The 16,467-nt window shown below is 64.0% G+C and overlaps 4 protein-coding genes across 4 annotated transcripts; 2 read left to right on the top strand and 2 right to left on the bottom strand.

Annotated features, from left to right (window-relative positions):
• The first annotated feature begins 470 nt into the window (after positions 1-470).
• On the top strand, positions 471-3,084 carry METTL27 (methyltransferase like 27). The gene is made up of 5 exons (XM_057367957.1): positions 471-702; positions 776-904; positions 998-1,133; positions 1,238-1,330; positions 1,699-3,084. Exons 1-5 carry the CDS (start codon positions 478-480, stop codon positions 1,935-1,937), a joined length of 822 nt encoding a protein of 273 aa, XP_057223940.1. The 5' UTR covers positions 471-477; the 3' UTR covers positions 1,938-3,084.
• A 344-nt stretch (positions 3,085-3,428) lies between these two features.
• On the bottom strand, positions 3,429-11,645 carry LOC130574619 (claudin-4-like). The gene is made up of 2 exons (XM_057367956.1): positions 11,361-11,645; positions 3,429-4,600 (listed from the first exon to the last, which is right to left on the bottom strand). Exons 1-2 carry the CDS (start codon positions 11,628-11,630, stop codon positions 3,947-3,949), a joined length of 924 nt encoding a protein of 307 aa, XP_057223939.1. The 5' UTR covers positions 11,631-11,645; the 3' UTR covers positions 3,429-3,946.
• On the bottom strand, positions 6,412-9,920 carry LOC130574622 (claudin-4-like). The gene has a single exon (XM_057367958.1). The coding sequence runs from the start codon at positions 7,874-7,876 to the stop codon at positions 7,247-7,249; it is 630 nt and encodes a 209-aa protein (XP_057223941.1). The 5' UTR covers positions 7,877-9,920; the 3' UTR covers positions 6,412-7,246.
• A 2,613-nt stretch (positions 11,646-14,258) lies between the features above and the next one.
• LOC130574547 (claudin-3-like) lies at positions 14,259-15,796 on the top strand. The gene has a single exon (XM_057367824.1). The coding sequence runs from the start codon at positions 14,786-14,788 to the stop codon at positions 15,428-15,430; it is 645 nt and encodes a 214-aa protein (XP_057223807.1). The 5' UTR covers positions 14,259-14,785; the 3' UTR covers positions 15,431-15,796.
• Positions 15,797-16,467: the final 671 nt, after the last annotated feature.

The following is a 16,467-nucleotide window of genomic DNA, read 5'->3' as shown; positions in this document are numbered from 1 at the left end:
ATTCGATGTCACCCCCAGGGCATTTTATGTCACCATCCCTGGACTTGGTCACCCCTCCCAGGGCATTTGACACCTTGACGGTGCACACAGTCACCCCTCAGGACACATGGTCACGTCCCAGGACAGTTGRCCCTTTACTCCCCCTTCCCGGGCCRCTTGGTCGCTCCCAAAGCCACGACCCCACTAACGAGGCAGCCCCGGCGGCCAATGGAGCGCGGGGGGCGTGGCCCGGAGGGATGGAAGCAGCCAATGGGGCGGGGCCTGGGCGGGGCCACGGCGAGAATAAACAGTGGGGGCGGGGCTTGGGCGGGGTCATTGAGGAGCGCGGGGGGCGTGCCCTGGGTAGGCAGAGAAGCCAATGAAGTGCGGGGGGGCGTGTCCTGGGCGGGTCACGAAGCCAATGAGGTGCGGGGGGAGGCGTGTCCTGGGCGGGTCACGAAGCCAATGAGGTGCGGGGGGGCGTGTCCTGAGTGGGTCATGAAGCCAATGAGGTGCGGGGGGCGTGTCCTGGGCGGAGCTGTGATCAAGGGTCTGCGGGGGGCGGGTCCCGGTGCGGGGTCAATGGGCGCGGGGGGGGGCTCGGCCGGTACCGGGATGGTGCTGCCGGCGGCGGTTCGGGACCGAGTGGCCGCGGCTCACCGGGGCTCGGCGCTGCCCGAGCGTCTGCGGCTCTATGACGGCTGGGCCGCCCGCTACGAGCAGGTACCGGGGACACCGCGGCGATGGGAGCGCCGGGGGGCCGCGGCTGTCCCCGCTGACCGCCGTRTCCCYGCAGGATGTGGCGGCTCTGGAGTACCGGGCACCGCATCTCGCCGCCGCCTCGCTCGCCTTCGCCTTCCCCGCGCCGCCCGCCGGGGCACGGSTGCTCGACGTGGCGTGTGGCACCGGGCTCGTAGCGCGGGAGGTACCGACGGGACGGAGATAACGGGACGGGGACAACGGGACAGGGACAACGGGACAGTGCGGGGCGGGGCTGACGGTGCCTCTGTCCCCGCAGCTCCACCGGCGCGGGTTCCGCTSCCTGCACGGCGTGGACGGCAGCGCGGGGATGCTGGAGCGGGCACGGAGCACCGGGCTCTACCAGGAGCTGCGGCTCTGTGTCCTGGGCCGGGAGCCGCTGCCAGCGCCCGCAGGTACCGGGAGGGGGCGGACCCGAGGGGACCCCTCGGTGACACCCGCAGGTGACGGGGCGGCACCGGGTCGGAGGGTCCCCCCGTGACGCCCCGTGTCCTCGCAGAGCATTACGACGCCGTGACRCTGGTGGGAGCCCTGGGCGAGGGGCAGGTGCCGAGCACGGTGCTGCCAGAGCTGCTGCGGGTCACCAAGCCGGGTGAGGGGGGCCCCGTTTCCCCTCCCCGCCGAAATCCCCGGGGTGGTGAGATGAGGACCCCGAGTCCCGGTGGATGTGGGTCCCTGTCTGGGCGCTGGTCCCTGCCCCAGGCACGGGGTCCCTGACCCTGACAAGGCAGGAGGTGGCAGTGGCAGTGCTGGTGCATGGCATCCTGTGCTCAGGCGTGACATCCCGCCCACCCCCTGCCCACTGGCCCCCCGAGGGGATGCGCATCTGTGCCTGCTTCCTGGCTGTGCCCGTCCCCTGCCCTGGCCGCTGCCTCCTGGCTGTGTCCCCGCCGTTTCCGAGGGGATGCCACCCCAGAGAGGGACACCCCGTGTCAGTRTTACCTGTCCCCTCTCCCGCAGGCGGCTTCCTGTGCCTGACCACAAGGAGCAACCCCTCGAACCTGCGGTACAAGGCGGGGCTGGAGGCGGAGCTGGAGCAGCTGGAGCGGAGCGGAGCCTGGCAGAAGCTGCTGGCCCAGGAGGTGGAGTACTGGGAGAGAGCCACCACCGAGGAGGAGAGCACCCAGGGCACCGGCTACATCTCCGGGGTGGTCTACCTTTACCAGAAATGCCCTGTGCCCCCGCTTGAGGAGGACTGAAAGCCAGCATGGCTGTGGGGAGGGATGAACACTTGGCCCCTTACGAAACTGAGTGCAGAGAGCCCCTCCTGGAGCAGGGCAGCTGCTGGGGGCTGACAGAGTTTTGGGGCAGTGTCCCCAATCCCTTCCCTGCCTCCTTCTCCCCGAGGTCTGGGCTTGGGGACCTTGTCTGCTCCTCAGCACAGGGAGGGTCTCTTGGTTTCACCAGGGTCTCCAGCGTACCATCTTTAGCTCTGACATTCAGGTATTGTCCCCAACATCTCAATGCTCACCATGACATCTCGCAGACCCCCATGGCTGTTCCAAGGCATCTCCAGTCCAGGATGTTTTCTCCCCACCTTGCCCACCTCAGACTCATGGCCAAAATCTGGATCCTTCTTCATCTCCCACCCCCAGAGCCCCGTGGTCTTTACCTGGGGACTGTTGGAGTTGGGTGCCCATYGCTGTGTCTGGTGGCCTCCCATCCTCATCCTCCCCAGGGTTTAACCCAGCCCTGAGGTGCTGGGGCCTCCACATCCACGGTGCCAAGGTTGGAGAGGCTTTTCAAGCACCACATCCGCCTTTCATCCCACAACAGCTGCTTGAATCTCTCATTTTCCCACAGCTTTGTAGTTAATGGTCTGGGTGGGAAGTGAGTTTGGAAGGGATTTGGGGAGGTGGTGGCTGCTCCCCACCCAGGAGCCACCCAGCACTGCCTGCCCAGCCTGTTCCCCCAGCCCCTTGCTGGGCTGCCTCCACAATTCCTCTTCCACTRCTCCCTTGGGAAGTTTTTTACCCAAATCTCTTGCTGGAATATTTGGATTTTTTTCATTTTTCCCTTCCCTCAGACTTGTTCCTGCTCATCCTGTTCCCATCTCCCTGGGGAACAGGTTGCATCCTTCCCCTCAGGAGYTCTTCCGTGGCGTGAGGCAATGGCTGTGTCTGTCCCTGTCCCTCATCCAGTGCATCCCACATCTCCCACTCTCACCCTCCCCATGSCTGTTGCCACCCTTTGGCTTTGTGCCCCATGTTTTGGGATCACTGTGCCCATCAGTAGCTGTCCTACTGCCCCCTCCCCCGTTTGTCTCCAGCTCTGTCCCCGGGGCAGCTGGGGGCTGTGGCTGTTCCCAGCCCTGCCCTTGCCTGTTCAATAAAGCCCTGTCCCTGCTGTCTGCCTGCTGTGTGTGGTTCCCAGAGCCATGGGAATGTGGGACCTCCAGGGTGGGTGCCCAGGAACCTGGGAGGGGGGCTCAGCCTTTCTCTGGGGTCCCCTCYCAGTCCAGGGGGCTCAGAGGACCTGGTGTCCCCCTGTGCCTCTCAACTCTCAGCATTCTCTCCCTGCCTCAGTTTCCTGCTGTCGGGAGTACCAGGAACACCCTGGCTGGCCACTGCTGATCCCTGTAAGAACACGGAGATATTCCAGGTGCTGGAACACAGCAACTGGCAGGGCACAGCACCCCCAGGACGTCACCACCTCCCCACACCGCGCTGTTCAAAATGAGCCCAGGCAGCCTTGGTGGCACCAGGATGTTTATAGCCCCTGCCCTGGGCAAGGGCACACGTGGGGACCGTGCTGGGGGTCAGCAGGAGGAGGCAGTGCACGGRCAGGGGGTGGCACAGGGATGCAGGACAGGGACGGTGGTGCTCTACCTGGGGAAGAGCACACAAGGGGACCGTGCTGGGGGTCAGCCAGCGTGGGGTGGGCAGGAGGAGGCAGTGCAGGGGCAGAGGGTGGCACAGGGACACAGGACAGGGACAGTGGTGCTCTGCCTGGGGAAGAGCACACAAGGGGACCGTGCTGGGGGTCAGCCAGCGTGGGGTGGGCAGGAGGAGGCAGTGCAGGGGCAGAGGGTGGCACAGGGACACAGGACAGGGACAGTGGTGCTCTGCCTGGGGAAGAGCACACAAGGGGACCGTGCTGGGGGTCAGCCAGCGTGGGGTGGGCAGGAGGAGGCAGTGCAGGGGCAGAGGGTGGCACGGGGACACAGGACAGGGACAGTGGTGCTCTGCTGGCACCTGAGTGCAGCGGCTCACACGTAGTCCTTCATGGCATAGCCCATCGGGCCGGAGCTTTTCACCGCCCTRTACTTCTTGGGATAGGGGTCCTGCTGGGACTGGGATCCTGAGCARCACAGGATGCCCCCACCGAAGAGCTGCAGGGCACTGGAGGCCCAGCCGATGTAAAGAGCAGCCCCCAGCTCTCTCTTGAGGGCCTCGGGCACCATGGGGTTGTAGAAGTTGCTGACGATGCTGTTGGCAGACCAGGAGACAGGGATGAGCAGCATGATGCTGGCCATGATGAAGATGACGCCTGCCACCGCGGAGATCCTGCTCTTGGTGCCGTTGTCGTCCACGCAGCGGGTGCAGTCAGCTCCCGAGAGGGAGATGAGGAAGGCGAAGAAGGCCACGAAGATGGAGGTGACYACCAGGGCACGGGCGGCTTGCAGGTCGGAGCTGAGCTCCAGCAGGGAGTCGTAGGCCTTGCACTGCATCTGGCCCGTGCTCTCGTAGACRCAGTTCATCCACAGCCCCTCCCAGAACACCTGCGCCACCACGATGTTGGAGCCRATGAAGGCGGTCACCTTCCACATGGGCAGAGCACAGGTGAGGATGGAGCCCAGCCAGCCCACCGCAGCCAGCATCAAACCTCCCAGCTGCATCGTCATCGTTGCCATTGGCAGCACCTGTGGGGACAGGGCACGGGTGTCACAGGGACAGCATGGGCTTCATCTGCRCTGTCCTGCTCCCCACTGGGGTGGGAATGGCTGCAGGACAGCATGGAGACATGAGTGACATGGGGACATGAGTGATATAGGGATATAAATGACACGGGGACATGAGTGACATGGGGACGTGAGTGATATAGGGATATAAATGACATGGGGACATGAGTGACATGGGGACGTGAGTRATATAGGGATATAAATGACATGGGGACATGAGTGGTAGGGGCAGTGCTGCAGGACAGGATGAGGACACATGTGGCACCGAGGACCCATGTCCTGGCCTCACCCCACACTCACGCCATGTCCTGGCCCCCTCCCCTGGCCACCCCCAGTGCCCACCCCATGTTCCCTCCAGCGCCGATGCTCAGCTTCCCTGGCCACGAGCCTGGTGCTGGGGGCACCAGGTCAGGGGAGGGAGCTTTCCACCCCCTCAGCACAGCCCTGCTCCCCGTTTGGCTTTGCCCTCACAGCTGTGCTACGGCGCCCTTTGGACCCAGGATCTCCTGTCTGGGGTGCTGGACATGGGTCAGAGCTCAGCTCTGCTCCGATCTCAGCTCTGGGGCTCAGATACCAGAGCTGGGCCCTGGGAGCAGCCCTGAGAGGGCAAATCCTGGCAAGGGGCTACAGGGTCACCCCTGARAGAGGGGTGGCTGGTACAGGGACACATGCTGGACACACCTACAGCTCCAGCAGGGTCACACATGGCCCAGCTCAGCCCAAATCCAGCTCAGCCCCTCACGGAGCAGAGTTCACCCGTGGGTGCCTGCGCCACGTGTGGCGGTTGGGACCAGCTGGGGTTTTATGGCCCCGAGCTCAGCGGGGTATCGGTTGTGCCCGGCACACCCTGCGGCTCTTGCYGGAGGTTTCACCATCATTTCTCCCGTCCCAGTTTCGGTTTCTGCAGCTTTTCCTCTCCCATTGTGTCCCCACTCATTCCCCGGCACCTTTCATCCCTCAGCAGCCTGATGGACACCCAGCAGTGGACACTGCATTGCCTGGGCCATGAAAGATTCTTCAAGCCAAAATCCCAGTTCCTCTTCCCATGCTCCAGGCAGATAGGGGCCAGGATGATGGGAGGCATTCCAGACACCCTTCCCCAGCCAGCAGGACCTGGGCCACGAGAGACACCCAAAACAGAGGGTATGACTGCTTGCAGGGGGTCAGGTGGTGTCCCCATGGATCCCTGTGCTCCCATTCCCACCTGGCCACAGGGTCACAGGCATATTGCCACCGTTCCCCTGCCCAGTGAAGGACTTGGGGAACTGGGAGTCCCCAAGGTCCCAGAGCCAGGCACATCCCGAGGTGGGAAGCATGGATGTTCCCAAGCCGGAGGAGCGCTTGCCGTGCCGGAAGCGAGATAGGCAAAACAGCCGGCKCTGCCCACGCCGGCCCCGGGGCGCTCCCACCCGGAGTTGTGGGGTGGCCCCGGGGCCAGTGCGCCCCAACTCGCCCCGGCCGGCGCCCGCCGCCTTCTTCCTGCTCGGGTGGGAAGATCGCGGCGGGTCAGGCGTGGGACAGACCCGACGCCGCGTTCGGCGCCGCCAAAGTTTTGGGTCGTGGACGCAGCCGCTGTTCACCACCGGGTGGCCCGGGGAGGGGGGRAGCAGCGAGCGATGCCAGCGCTGGAGAAGGCGGCGGGGATCGCGGGAGGCTCCGAAGAGCAGATTTAGGGGATCTCAGGGGGCGGGGGCCCAGCTCACAGGAGCACTGGGCTGTCCCACCACCGARGCGGGTGTTGGAGAGGGTAAAGAACACGAGGCACAGGGGGGTCTGAGCAGCTGCCGTTTAATGCGGGGAGCTGGGCGTGAGGACGGAAGGCAGCACAGCCAAGGGGTACCATGAGCCACTCCYTCCCTCCCCCGGGCACCCCACTCTGGGGCGATGGATGGGGGGTCGGGTCCGGGAGTCGCCCCCCGCCATGCGGGTGCACAGCCCCGCACCGGTCCCGCCTCCCCGACCGGTTCTCCCAGCCCGGCCGCTGCCTTCCCACTCCCAGGATAATGATGCCCCCGCCCTGGGGAGAGAAATCGCRCTCCGTACGGCCGCTCCGAGCCCCGAAAGTAGGTCAAAGTCAAAATTTAGGGAACGGGCAGATGAGATCTTTGTCACCCCTCACGACCCTGCCAGGGTCTGCAGAGCCACCACGTCCCCGTGATCACGTGGGACAGGTTCGCTGTCCCTGCCAGCACCGACACCGCCACCCATCCCGAGGCACAGACACGTTCCGGGGAGCTTCACCCCGTGAGAGCCCTGTGCCACCCGTGGGACGGGCTCCCGGGAGCTGTGTCACCGCATGGCACACCCCGATACCGGGAGCCAGGAAACGCTCGAGGAGGGGATCGGGTGGTGTCTCKGAGAAGATGCCTCAGCTCCCGGGGGAGCAGGACCCCCACCGCGGGCAGCCAGGACAGGATCTCCTTGTTCCCTGTCTCGACCGAGATTAAAGAACCRGCTTCAGTCCCGGTGGAACAAAGGCGTCTCTGTCTGCCCTCCCTCGCACCGCCCCGGCGCCCGGCCAGTCCCAGCCCGGCCGGGGGGGCTGCGTGTCCCGGGAGGTCCCCGTTCCCTGGAGTGGCCGGGGTGTCCAGGCAGGCGCGGYGCCTCCTACACGTAGTTGCTGGCCGGTAGAGAGCGAGCGGCCGTGAACTTGGCGGAATAGGGCTTCTCTCCGCGGGGGGGGCAGGTGCAGCACAGGATCCCCCCTCCGAGCAGCAGCAGCGCCGAGGCCGCCCAGCCCACGTAGAGGGACGAGCCCAGGTCCCGCTTCTGCGAGTCAGAGACCATCGGGTTGTAGAAGTCCTGGATGATGCTGTTGGCCGACCAAGAGATGGGGATGAGGATGAGGACACCAGCGATGATGAAGATGATGCCAGAGAGGATCATGACCTTGGATTTGGCAGTGTCGTCCTCCACGCAGTTGGTGCACTTGCCACCAGTGACGGCCAGCAGGGTGCCCAGGATGGCCAGGACGATGGCCACCACCACCATGGCGCGAGCGGCTTGAAGGTCCTGCGGCAGGGCCAGCAGCGAGTCRTAGACCTTGCACTGCATCTGCCCCGTGCTCTGCACCACGCAGCTCATCCACAGCCCTTCCCAGATGATCTGCGCCACCACGATGTTGTTGCCGATGAAGGCCGTCTCGCGCCACATGGGCAGCGCGCAGCAGAGGATGGAGGCCAGCCAGCCGATGACRGACAGGGCGATGCCCAGTACCTGCATCCCCATGGAGGCCATCGCTCTCTGCCTGCTCCCCAGCCCGCTCCCGCTGCGTAGTGCCGGCTGCCAGGACCATGGCAGGCATTATATGCCTTTGCCGAGGGAGGAGCACCCHGCAGCCGCCGTCCTGCCGCCGGCAGCGGACGGAGGGGTAGAACCAGTTTCCCGGGATTCTTCCGCTTGTATTTCTCCCTGCAGCGATGACACTTAATATCCCGGTTGCTCCCACGGAGCAGGACGCGGGGACCGGGATCAGGCCACCCAGGCACACGAGTGCATCTCAATCACTGCGGGCCGACAGGACATGCCCAGGGCAGCACTGGGGCTCGGCCTGGCGTGACAAAGGGGAAGAGCCAGTGTCCAGGCACTGGGATGTCTCTGCCATCACTGCCAGCACCCTCTGCTCCATCATTTGGATGGGGTCCATTCATGCCTCAGTTTTCCCCCAGCTCACAGTGACTACTCCAACACCAGCCCAGCCTCCGGCCCCCCATGGCCCCGTGCCAGGGGAGCAGCACATTGTCCCCTCTGGCTGCTGGGCTTTGTGCCCAGCAGGACACAAGCGGCTCTTGTTTGCTCCTTGGCGTCCGTACCAGCACTTCCCAGCCCTCCATAAGGCCTCGGGCAGGAGGTGTCACCACCCAGACCCACAAACCGGTTGGAGCAGCTGCCAGTTCCCCACGAAGGAAAGACAGCACTGCCTGGGGCAACAGGGGAGCAGACCCCAAACCCAGCCCACCTGTGCTCCAGTGCTGAACCAGGGTGCACACAGCCACCCTCAGCCTCAGCTCTGCTCATGTCCCACTGCCCTGTGGTGGGTTTGGGTGGTTTGGGGCTGTGAGGGGCACATGTGGCATCGAGGTGTCCCGATGCTGTACCCACTGATCCCATTGCCAACGCCAATGCCAACACTGAGGGCACACCGATGCTGACCTGTCCTCCTTTAATCCATGACTCCCACACAGGTCCCCTCCCTGCTCCCTCTGAGCCCCTGCAACACCTGCGCAAGCCCAGCACAGCACCAGACTGATGGCAGGGACGGACAGAAGGACATTGCACTGTTTCATCACCCCAGCTTAATCCTGGGCCTCTGGAAAAGATAAGAGGCACTGAGATAATCTTAGTTTTCCTGAGCACTGGGGTTACCATCACAATCCAACCATTTGTGCTCRTTGCTCGGTGTGATGGACTCTGGAGCTGCCACTGCTCATGCCAGGAGGTCCATGGGCATCATATCCCAGTATGGTGGGACAAGCCTGGTGGGCACTGCAGTGCCAGGAGGGTGCCTGGGGTCACCCGTGTCTCAGGGCAGACCCCAACCTGAGGGGATGGTCGGGCTCCTGCCTGCCTTCCTTGTGCCAGAGGAGCTGCCCTGGCTCCGTCCCTGTGTCCTGCTGGAACGCCCACATTGCTCACATACCAGTGTGTCCACCCTGCGGCCAGAGCMTTGTGGTCAAGGGTTCTCTTTAATCTGCAAGGCTCCAGAGCATCCCCGCCGGGGTCAGACTCTGCCTGAGGCTTTCACCTCTCAGCCAGCTGCTGTAACCACCACATTATTTGGGGTTGGAGAGAGGCACATGCCCACATGTGTGTGTGTGTGGCTCGTATGGGCTGTGTCCCCACAGGCACGTGGGGACATGTCTCTGAGCTGGGGATAAATGGCAAGGTGGGACAGGGACACCCCCGCGCGCAGGACATCAAAGACTGAGCTGTTCACACTCCCCCTCAGAGGCAGAGCAGGCGCCAGCACCGCCTCCGACAGCCAATTAATGTAATTAACGTTGGAACGTGACACATATTCCACCTGGCAGCTGCCATCCAGGGGCAGCCCCTGTGCCCGCCCTCACGTTCCCCAGTGACAATCCCACCCAGACAGCACTGCCAGYTCCTTGTCCCCAGCACTGCCAGCCAGCAGGAACGAGGGACACTGGCTCAGCACGGAGCAGAGGAGCAAGAGCCAACCGCAGTGCCCGTGGGACCGCCGAACGCCTCGGACCTGTCAGCCAGGACAGCAACTCCATGGACACCGGCCCCAGACAGACACCGGCCCCACACGGACACCGGCCCCACACGGACACCGGCCCCACACGGACACCGGCCCCACAGCCCTGTCCCAACGCTCAACCCAGAGCATTCTGCAGGACCCCAGTCCCAGCTTTGTCCCAGTGCCACCTGCAAGGAGCCATGGCACAGGCACATGTCCCGGTGGGACTGCAGCCCATTTGCTCAGCAGGGAGATCCTCCACCCCAAAATAGGGTGGGGTCAACCCACTGAGCCCTTCCTGAGCTCTCACCACCCAGCACCTGCCCCAGCTCCCRGAGAGGTGTGGATGCCCTGCCCTGAATCCAGTGGGATTTGAAGGACATGGGGGAGCCTGGGTTCCCATCCCTGTTCCACTGCGCTAGGACGGTTGGTGAAGGCAGTGCTCCTGTCCTGGCAAATCCATCAGAAAACACCCTCTGACACTTACACTGGCTTCACCAGCATGGGGACACACTGCAGCCCCTCAAYTGGGCATTCCCAGGCACGGAGATGACCTTAAACCCAGTGCCACCACGCCAGGCGCACGGGGTGCACASCAGAGGCTGTGTCACCCTGACTTTGCTCGGGGCAGAGGACACTCCGCGGAGAGGGCTTGGGGCACAAATCTCCTGCCAAAAAGGGCTTGGGTACATSTCCACCTAGGACACAGGTGACAGTCCCACCTCACACACCCCATGGCGCTGAGCTGAGAGCCTCACATCCCCCAGAGCCTGCACATGAGCCCCTCACCCCGGCTACCTCAAGGTCCTCAAAAGGCAGGTGAGACTTCCTGCAAGCGACGATCCACCAGGACCCGGCTTCACATCGGCCAAGCGAGGCACGGCCACCAGCCCTCCTGCTCAGCCCGTGAGGAGCAGGACAGCCTTCTCCCCGTCAGAGCCGGGGATTAGATACTGGTAGTCCAGAGACTGAATGTTCCAAAAAAACATCCTTGCACAACACAAACCCCTCCGACCGACACAAATATGCACACTCAGGTTGTTTCGCGATGGGAATGCAGAGCCTTATCGGCTCGGCGGGAGGGAAGCTGCGCGCCGGGACCTGCGGGGTCCCTGCGGGGAGAGACGGCGTCTTCGGCCTGAAAGTCAGAACTCTGTCCAATCTCTGAGCAACAGGTGGCTACCAACAGGGAAAACACCTCCAAATGATGCCACGGTGGTTGGCAAAGGGATGGGGCAGATGGTGGACGAGGATGGGGGTCACGGGCGGTGCAACGGGGGCCTCCCCACGGGCGATGCTCGGAGGAAGCGGGATGMTACGGCAAAGCCTTGGGGAAGCCGATCGGAGCCGTCGGGGTGGGGATGACCCAGGCGTGGCCCAGCAWCCCCCAGAGAGCCACCAGCCCCCTGCCACATCCCTCTGGTCCGTGTCCCCCGCAGCCCCAGCCCCCGTGTGCCGCAGTTCCCTCCCCGCCCCGCCGGCAGACAGAGCTGCCATTGATGCTCGGAGCCGCCTCACCTGCTCCCGCCGCTCCGAAGGGGCTCCAACAATGGGCTGCCTGTGTGCCCTGGCCGGGGCAGAGCCAGCAGCCCCGCGCCTGAAATATAAGCAGCCGAGGCGGCATTTACCGCCCCGGCCCCGCTCCCCCGGGGGGGAACGCGTCGGCACTCCCGACCGCAGCGGGGGGAACACCCCAACCCCGCCGCACACGTGAGCGGGACGCGGCCCCGCGGCGCCCGCAGCGGTTTCTGCCGTCACCTCCTGCTCGCCCCGGGGTGCTGGGTGCATGGATGGGGGATCCTGCAGTGGGTGTTGCCCCTGTCAGCGCAGGAGTCTTTCCTTTGGGGCCCCCAAACCGGTGATGCTCCCGTGACCTTTGGATCCGAYATTTGCTCGGGGTCTGTGCATCACGGTGGAGCAAACCTGTCCCCRTGTCCCCACTGAGTTTTTGCGGCCACCGCGCTTTGTCTCCATCCCGAGGGAATTTGATAYTCCCCGTGCCTCCCCAGCTGTGCAGGAGAGCAGAGGGGCTGMACCAGCGAGGGAGATGCAGCAGTTGGGATGGGGGTGCTCCCAGGAATCCCCCAGCGACGCTGGCCCTGCTCAGCTCCTCAGTAAACACSGGTTTGCTCACCACAAGAATGTGTCCTGGGGTGGCCGGCACCCTGAAACCCCGGTGATTTGCCCCTTCCTCCGTCGTGAGTCAGGCACCGGCAGCTGCCCCAGGCTGGCACGATACTGGACAGAGCCTGTACTTTGGGCAATTTGGGATGACAAAGTGGGGACGCGGCGYGTGGGGCTCTGATTGCAGGGTCGGGGGCTGTGGTGTTTTGCTGCCCTGGCCCACCCCAGCTCTGCCCCAGTAGCTCCTACCCCAGACACCTGCCTGGAGTGTCCCACTCTTCTCCTGCCCCATAGCCCCATTGTCCCTACTCAGAGGTATCCCTCCTGCCTGCCCCTCCTACTCCTGTGCAGATTATCTTCCCTGCCCCATGCCCTGGTATGGAGTATTCCCATTGTCCCACAGACCTGGGAAATAACCCTGCCCCTTATCCCTGAGCCTCACAGCCCTGCTTGGGGTGCCACCCCCCTTCCCGAGAGCCCTGTCTGGGGTATAACCCTGCCCCAAAGCTCTGTTTGGGGCATCCCCACACCCCACAGACCTGCATGGGGTACTCCCCTGCCCCAGTGCCCTGCCAGGGGAACTGCCTACAGCCCCCACAGCTGTGTGCACTGTGAGGGGTGTGTGCACCTGTACCTGTACCACACCTGAGTGTGCCTGTCCACCTCTGCCTGTGTCATCAGTGTGTGCTTGTGTGTGTGTGAGTGTGTGTCTGTGAATCTGTGAGTCTGTGTATGTGTGTGAATGAGTCTGTGTGTCCATGAGTCTGTCTGTGAATCTGTCCGTGTGTCTTTATGTGTCCGTCTCTGTGCGGCTGCGTGCTGGGGTGTCGCTGCCAGCAGAGGGGGTGTGTTTGTGTGTGAGTGTGTTTGTGTGTGCATGTGTGTGTGGTTTTGCGTGTGTGTTTGTGTGTGTGTGTGGCTTTTTTTGTGTTTGTATGTGTTTATGTGTGGTTTCGTGTGTTTTCCTGTGTTTTCCTGTGTTTTCCTGTGTTTGTGTGTTTTTGTGTGCGTTTGTGTGGTTTTGTGTGTTTTTGTGTGTTTGTGTGGTTTTGTGTGTTTGTGTGAGTTTTTCTGTGTGTTTCTGTGTGTTCTTGTGTGTGTTTTTGTGTGTTTGTGTGTGTGTGTGCCTGTGCACAGTTGTACCCCAGGGCCGGGGGTGCTCCCCTGCCCACCGGGGGTCCTCGGCAGCCCAGCCCCTCCGTTTGCCTCTGGCAGCCCAGCAGGCCTGGCTCTGTGCCCACTGTCACCTGTGATGGCACTGGACCATGGACACCCACCCCCAGGTGCCCCGAAGGCGGGGACCCCCCAGCAATAAGGGCACAAAGCCCTGGGGTGCTGCTCACACGGGCTCCCCCCAGCAGCACATATGGGGTCCCCCCAGCCGGCTGTGGGGGTTTCGGGTGCCCTTGGGGGGATGATTATGGTACAGTCATGGCAGAAGCTCGCCCAGCCTGGTACAGTGGCTTGGCAGGGGATGGATTTGTGGGTATTGGGATGTCACAGTGTGATGGAGGTCAGACATGGGGTGCTGCAGGAGGCTGGAGATGAAGCTGGGTGGATATGGGGTGCTGGGGTGACATGGGGTGACAACAGCTGACCCAGTCATATATGGGGTATCAGCGTTCTGTGGGGTGACCCCACTGGCTATGGGGGTTCAGTGTGCTGCAGCGTGATAGAAGCTGGCCCATCAAATAGCAGGTATCAGGGTACTGTGGGGCACTCAAATATGACCCCTCTGGCTATGGGGTGTCAGGGTGCTGTGGGGCACAGCCAGGCAGTTGCAGGGCTCCACCCCCATCCCAGCTGCACAGCAGCAGCTGCCAGCATCCCACMGCGCTCTTGAGTAGTTAATAAGTTGTAGAGGAGATTTTTGGAGCAGGTGGGGAACAGGTAGGAGCAAGCCCGTGTCCAGCAACCACATTCCTGGGGGAGGGGGCTGGGAGCACCGGCACTACCCCCAGCAGGTGAGGCTGCGGGGGGACACWGGCACCCCACAGCCATGGGGTTGCTGCTGCCAGGTCTGAAGGGATTGCTCATGCCTTGGGATATTTTTCCCCTTGCCAGACGCCAGCTCAGGTTGTAGGGGTGACGCTGCCGGGGTGGTTACGTGCATTATCTGCTTCCTTCAAGGCCACAAGACTTGTGCAGGATGAGTAAAGATACTTATCAGTCAGTCAGAGGATCTCTGACAGCGCTCCCGGCCCAGCAGGGTGGGAACAGGACGGGGCCGGGCTGGAGGGGTTCCAGCTGGGCTGGCAGCACCCRCAGGTTCCCTGGGACGGTGACACAAACCTCGTGGCACAGCGAARGGGTTGCACTTTGCACGGTGATGCAAAGGTGCCCAACGCTCACCGAACCCCAGTTAAACGTGAGCACTGATAACACGCTCCAGAAATCAACAAACCCTGACCTGCCAGCACCTCCATGGGGGAAAGGTGAACCCTTGGGATTTCCAGGTCTACAAAAGGGGTTTGGTGGYAACGAGCATGGTGGTTGTGCTTCCCGATACCCGTTGGCCCGAAACCAGGGGTGGCAGTGGCAGGTGGCGTTTCTCCTCCTCCCGCCCTTCTCTGGTTACCCGGCGCCATCTCTGCAAACAAAGGGGAGGGTGTGGGACGCAGGTGACGGTGACGGAGGAGCAGAGAGGAGCGTCCAGCAGCCAGCACCGAAACCCCACCCCGGGGCCAGCCCGTATAAATAGCACTGCGCACAGGTGTAAGCCGATCCCCCGGCTGTGAGCGGCGGCGGGTGACGGCCACGGTCTCGGTCCGTGGGTTCTTCTCCGCCATCGCCCGCAGCGCGTCACTGAACCGTCCACCATGTCGATGGGACTGGAGATCGGCGGTGTGGCCTTGTCCGTGCTGGGTTGGTTGTGCAGCATCATCTGCTGTGCGCTGCCCATGTGGAGGGTGTCGGCCTTCATCGGCAACAACATCGTGACGGCCCAGATCATYTGGGAAGGGCTGTGGATGAACTGCGTGGTGCAGAGCACGGGGCARATGCAGTGCAAGGTCTACGACTCCATGTTGGCGCTGCCGCAGGACCTGCAAGCCGCCCGCGCCCTGCTGGTGGTGGCCATCGTCTTGGCCGTCATGGGCTTAATGGTGGCCATTGTGGGCGCCCAGTGCACCCGCTGCGTGGAGGACGAGAGCACCAAAGCCAAGATCACCATCGTCTCCGGCGTTATCTTCCTTCTCTCCGGTGTCATGACCCTCATCCCCGTCAGCTGGTCAGCCAACACCATCATCCGGGATTTCTACAGCCCGCTGGTGATCGACGCACAGAAGCGGGAGCTGGGCACCTCGCTCTACGTGGGCTGGGCAGCCTCCGCGCTCCTGATGTTGGGGGGGGCCCTGCTCTGCTGCTCCTGCCCCCCGAAAGATGACAGGTACCCCACGGGCAAGGTGGCCTACTCCGCCCCGCGCTCCGCCGTCACCAGCTACGACAAGAGGAACTATGTCTGAGCCCCCCAGGGTCCCCCGGCATCCCCTGACGTCCCCCACCCCACCCACCCATCCCGGGACCCTCATCGCCCTCCGTGGGGCCCGGGGACGGCAGCGCCGGGGCGGGGGGGGGCGCGAAGGAGGGGACGAGGACGGCTGCGGGGTCAGGGCCGGGCTGTGTAAATAGAGACGGTTTCGGTTAAACACGAGGCAGTTTCGGGTCGGCGGGAGAAGCGGCGCCCGGCGAGGTCCTGCCACGCCGGTGGAGCAGGATGAAGACGGATGGGGACGGTGCCCCCTGCTGTGTCCCCCCATCGCTGCTGGCCCGGCACCGTCTGTCCCTGTTACGCGTGGTCTGTACCGGTTACATTTGTCAATAAACGTGTCCTGTTTTGGTACCCGAGTGTCCTTGGGGCGTGGGGCACGATCCAGGTGGGCACAGGTAGCGGGGAACAGTGGGGTACAACCTTGCTACGGCAGCACCCGAGTGGCACCGGGCCGGGGACAGAGGGCTCAGCCGCAGCCGCGGTCCCTCCCGCCCCGGGGTCCTTTGCTCGCCGTGGGGGACCCGTTGTCCCCCTGCATTCCAGAAGGAGCTCCCGGGAAGGGCCGGGGCGGGGAGCAGCGGAGGAGCCGCTGGATGCCGCAGGGACACTCCCTGCCCGCCGGTCCAAAGTCTGGGGCCGCCGGGGGGGCCGCGGGGCGCTCCCCCCGGCCGGGTGCCGCGCTGGGRCGAGGCCGCCCTGCCCGGCCGCTCCCTCCCGCCCGCCGCCACGCTCCAGCGGACAGGGACAAAGGGGCAGCAGCTGCCGCACAGCGCGAGGCCGGTCCTGGGGAAAGCGCGGCCGGGAGCGGCGAGTGCGGGGCTGATCCGCCCGGTCCCGCTGTGCCCGCGGGCGGCAGCGGGCGGAAGGGCACTGCGGACCCCCCGCCGCCCACCCGCTCGGCCGCAGGCAGCCGCCCCGGCCGGCTCACGTCCACCCGAGCGCCCCACCCCCTGCCCGCTGCCCGCTCCGCTGCCCGCGGGGAAAGCAGCGGAACCGGCCCCGCCGTGACCT

The sequence above is a fragment of the Malurus melanocephalus genome, unplaced genomic scaffold (assembly GCF_030028575.1).
Source record: "Malurus melanocephalus ecotype Western Australia unplaced genomic scaffold, MMel_1.1 scaffold_86, whole genome shotgun sequence".
Taxonomy (NCBI): domain Eukaryota; kingdom Metazoa; phylum Chordata; class Aves; order Passeriformes; family Maluridae; genus Malurus; species Malurus melanocephalus.
Note: the sequence above shows the minus strand (reverse complement) of the source record. Positions and strands in the feature narration are given on the sequence as shown.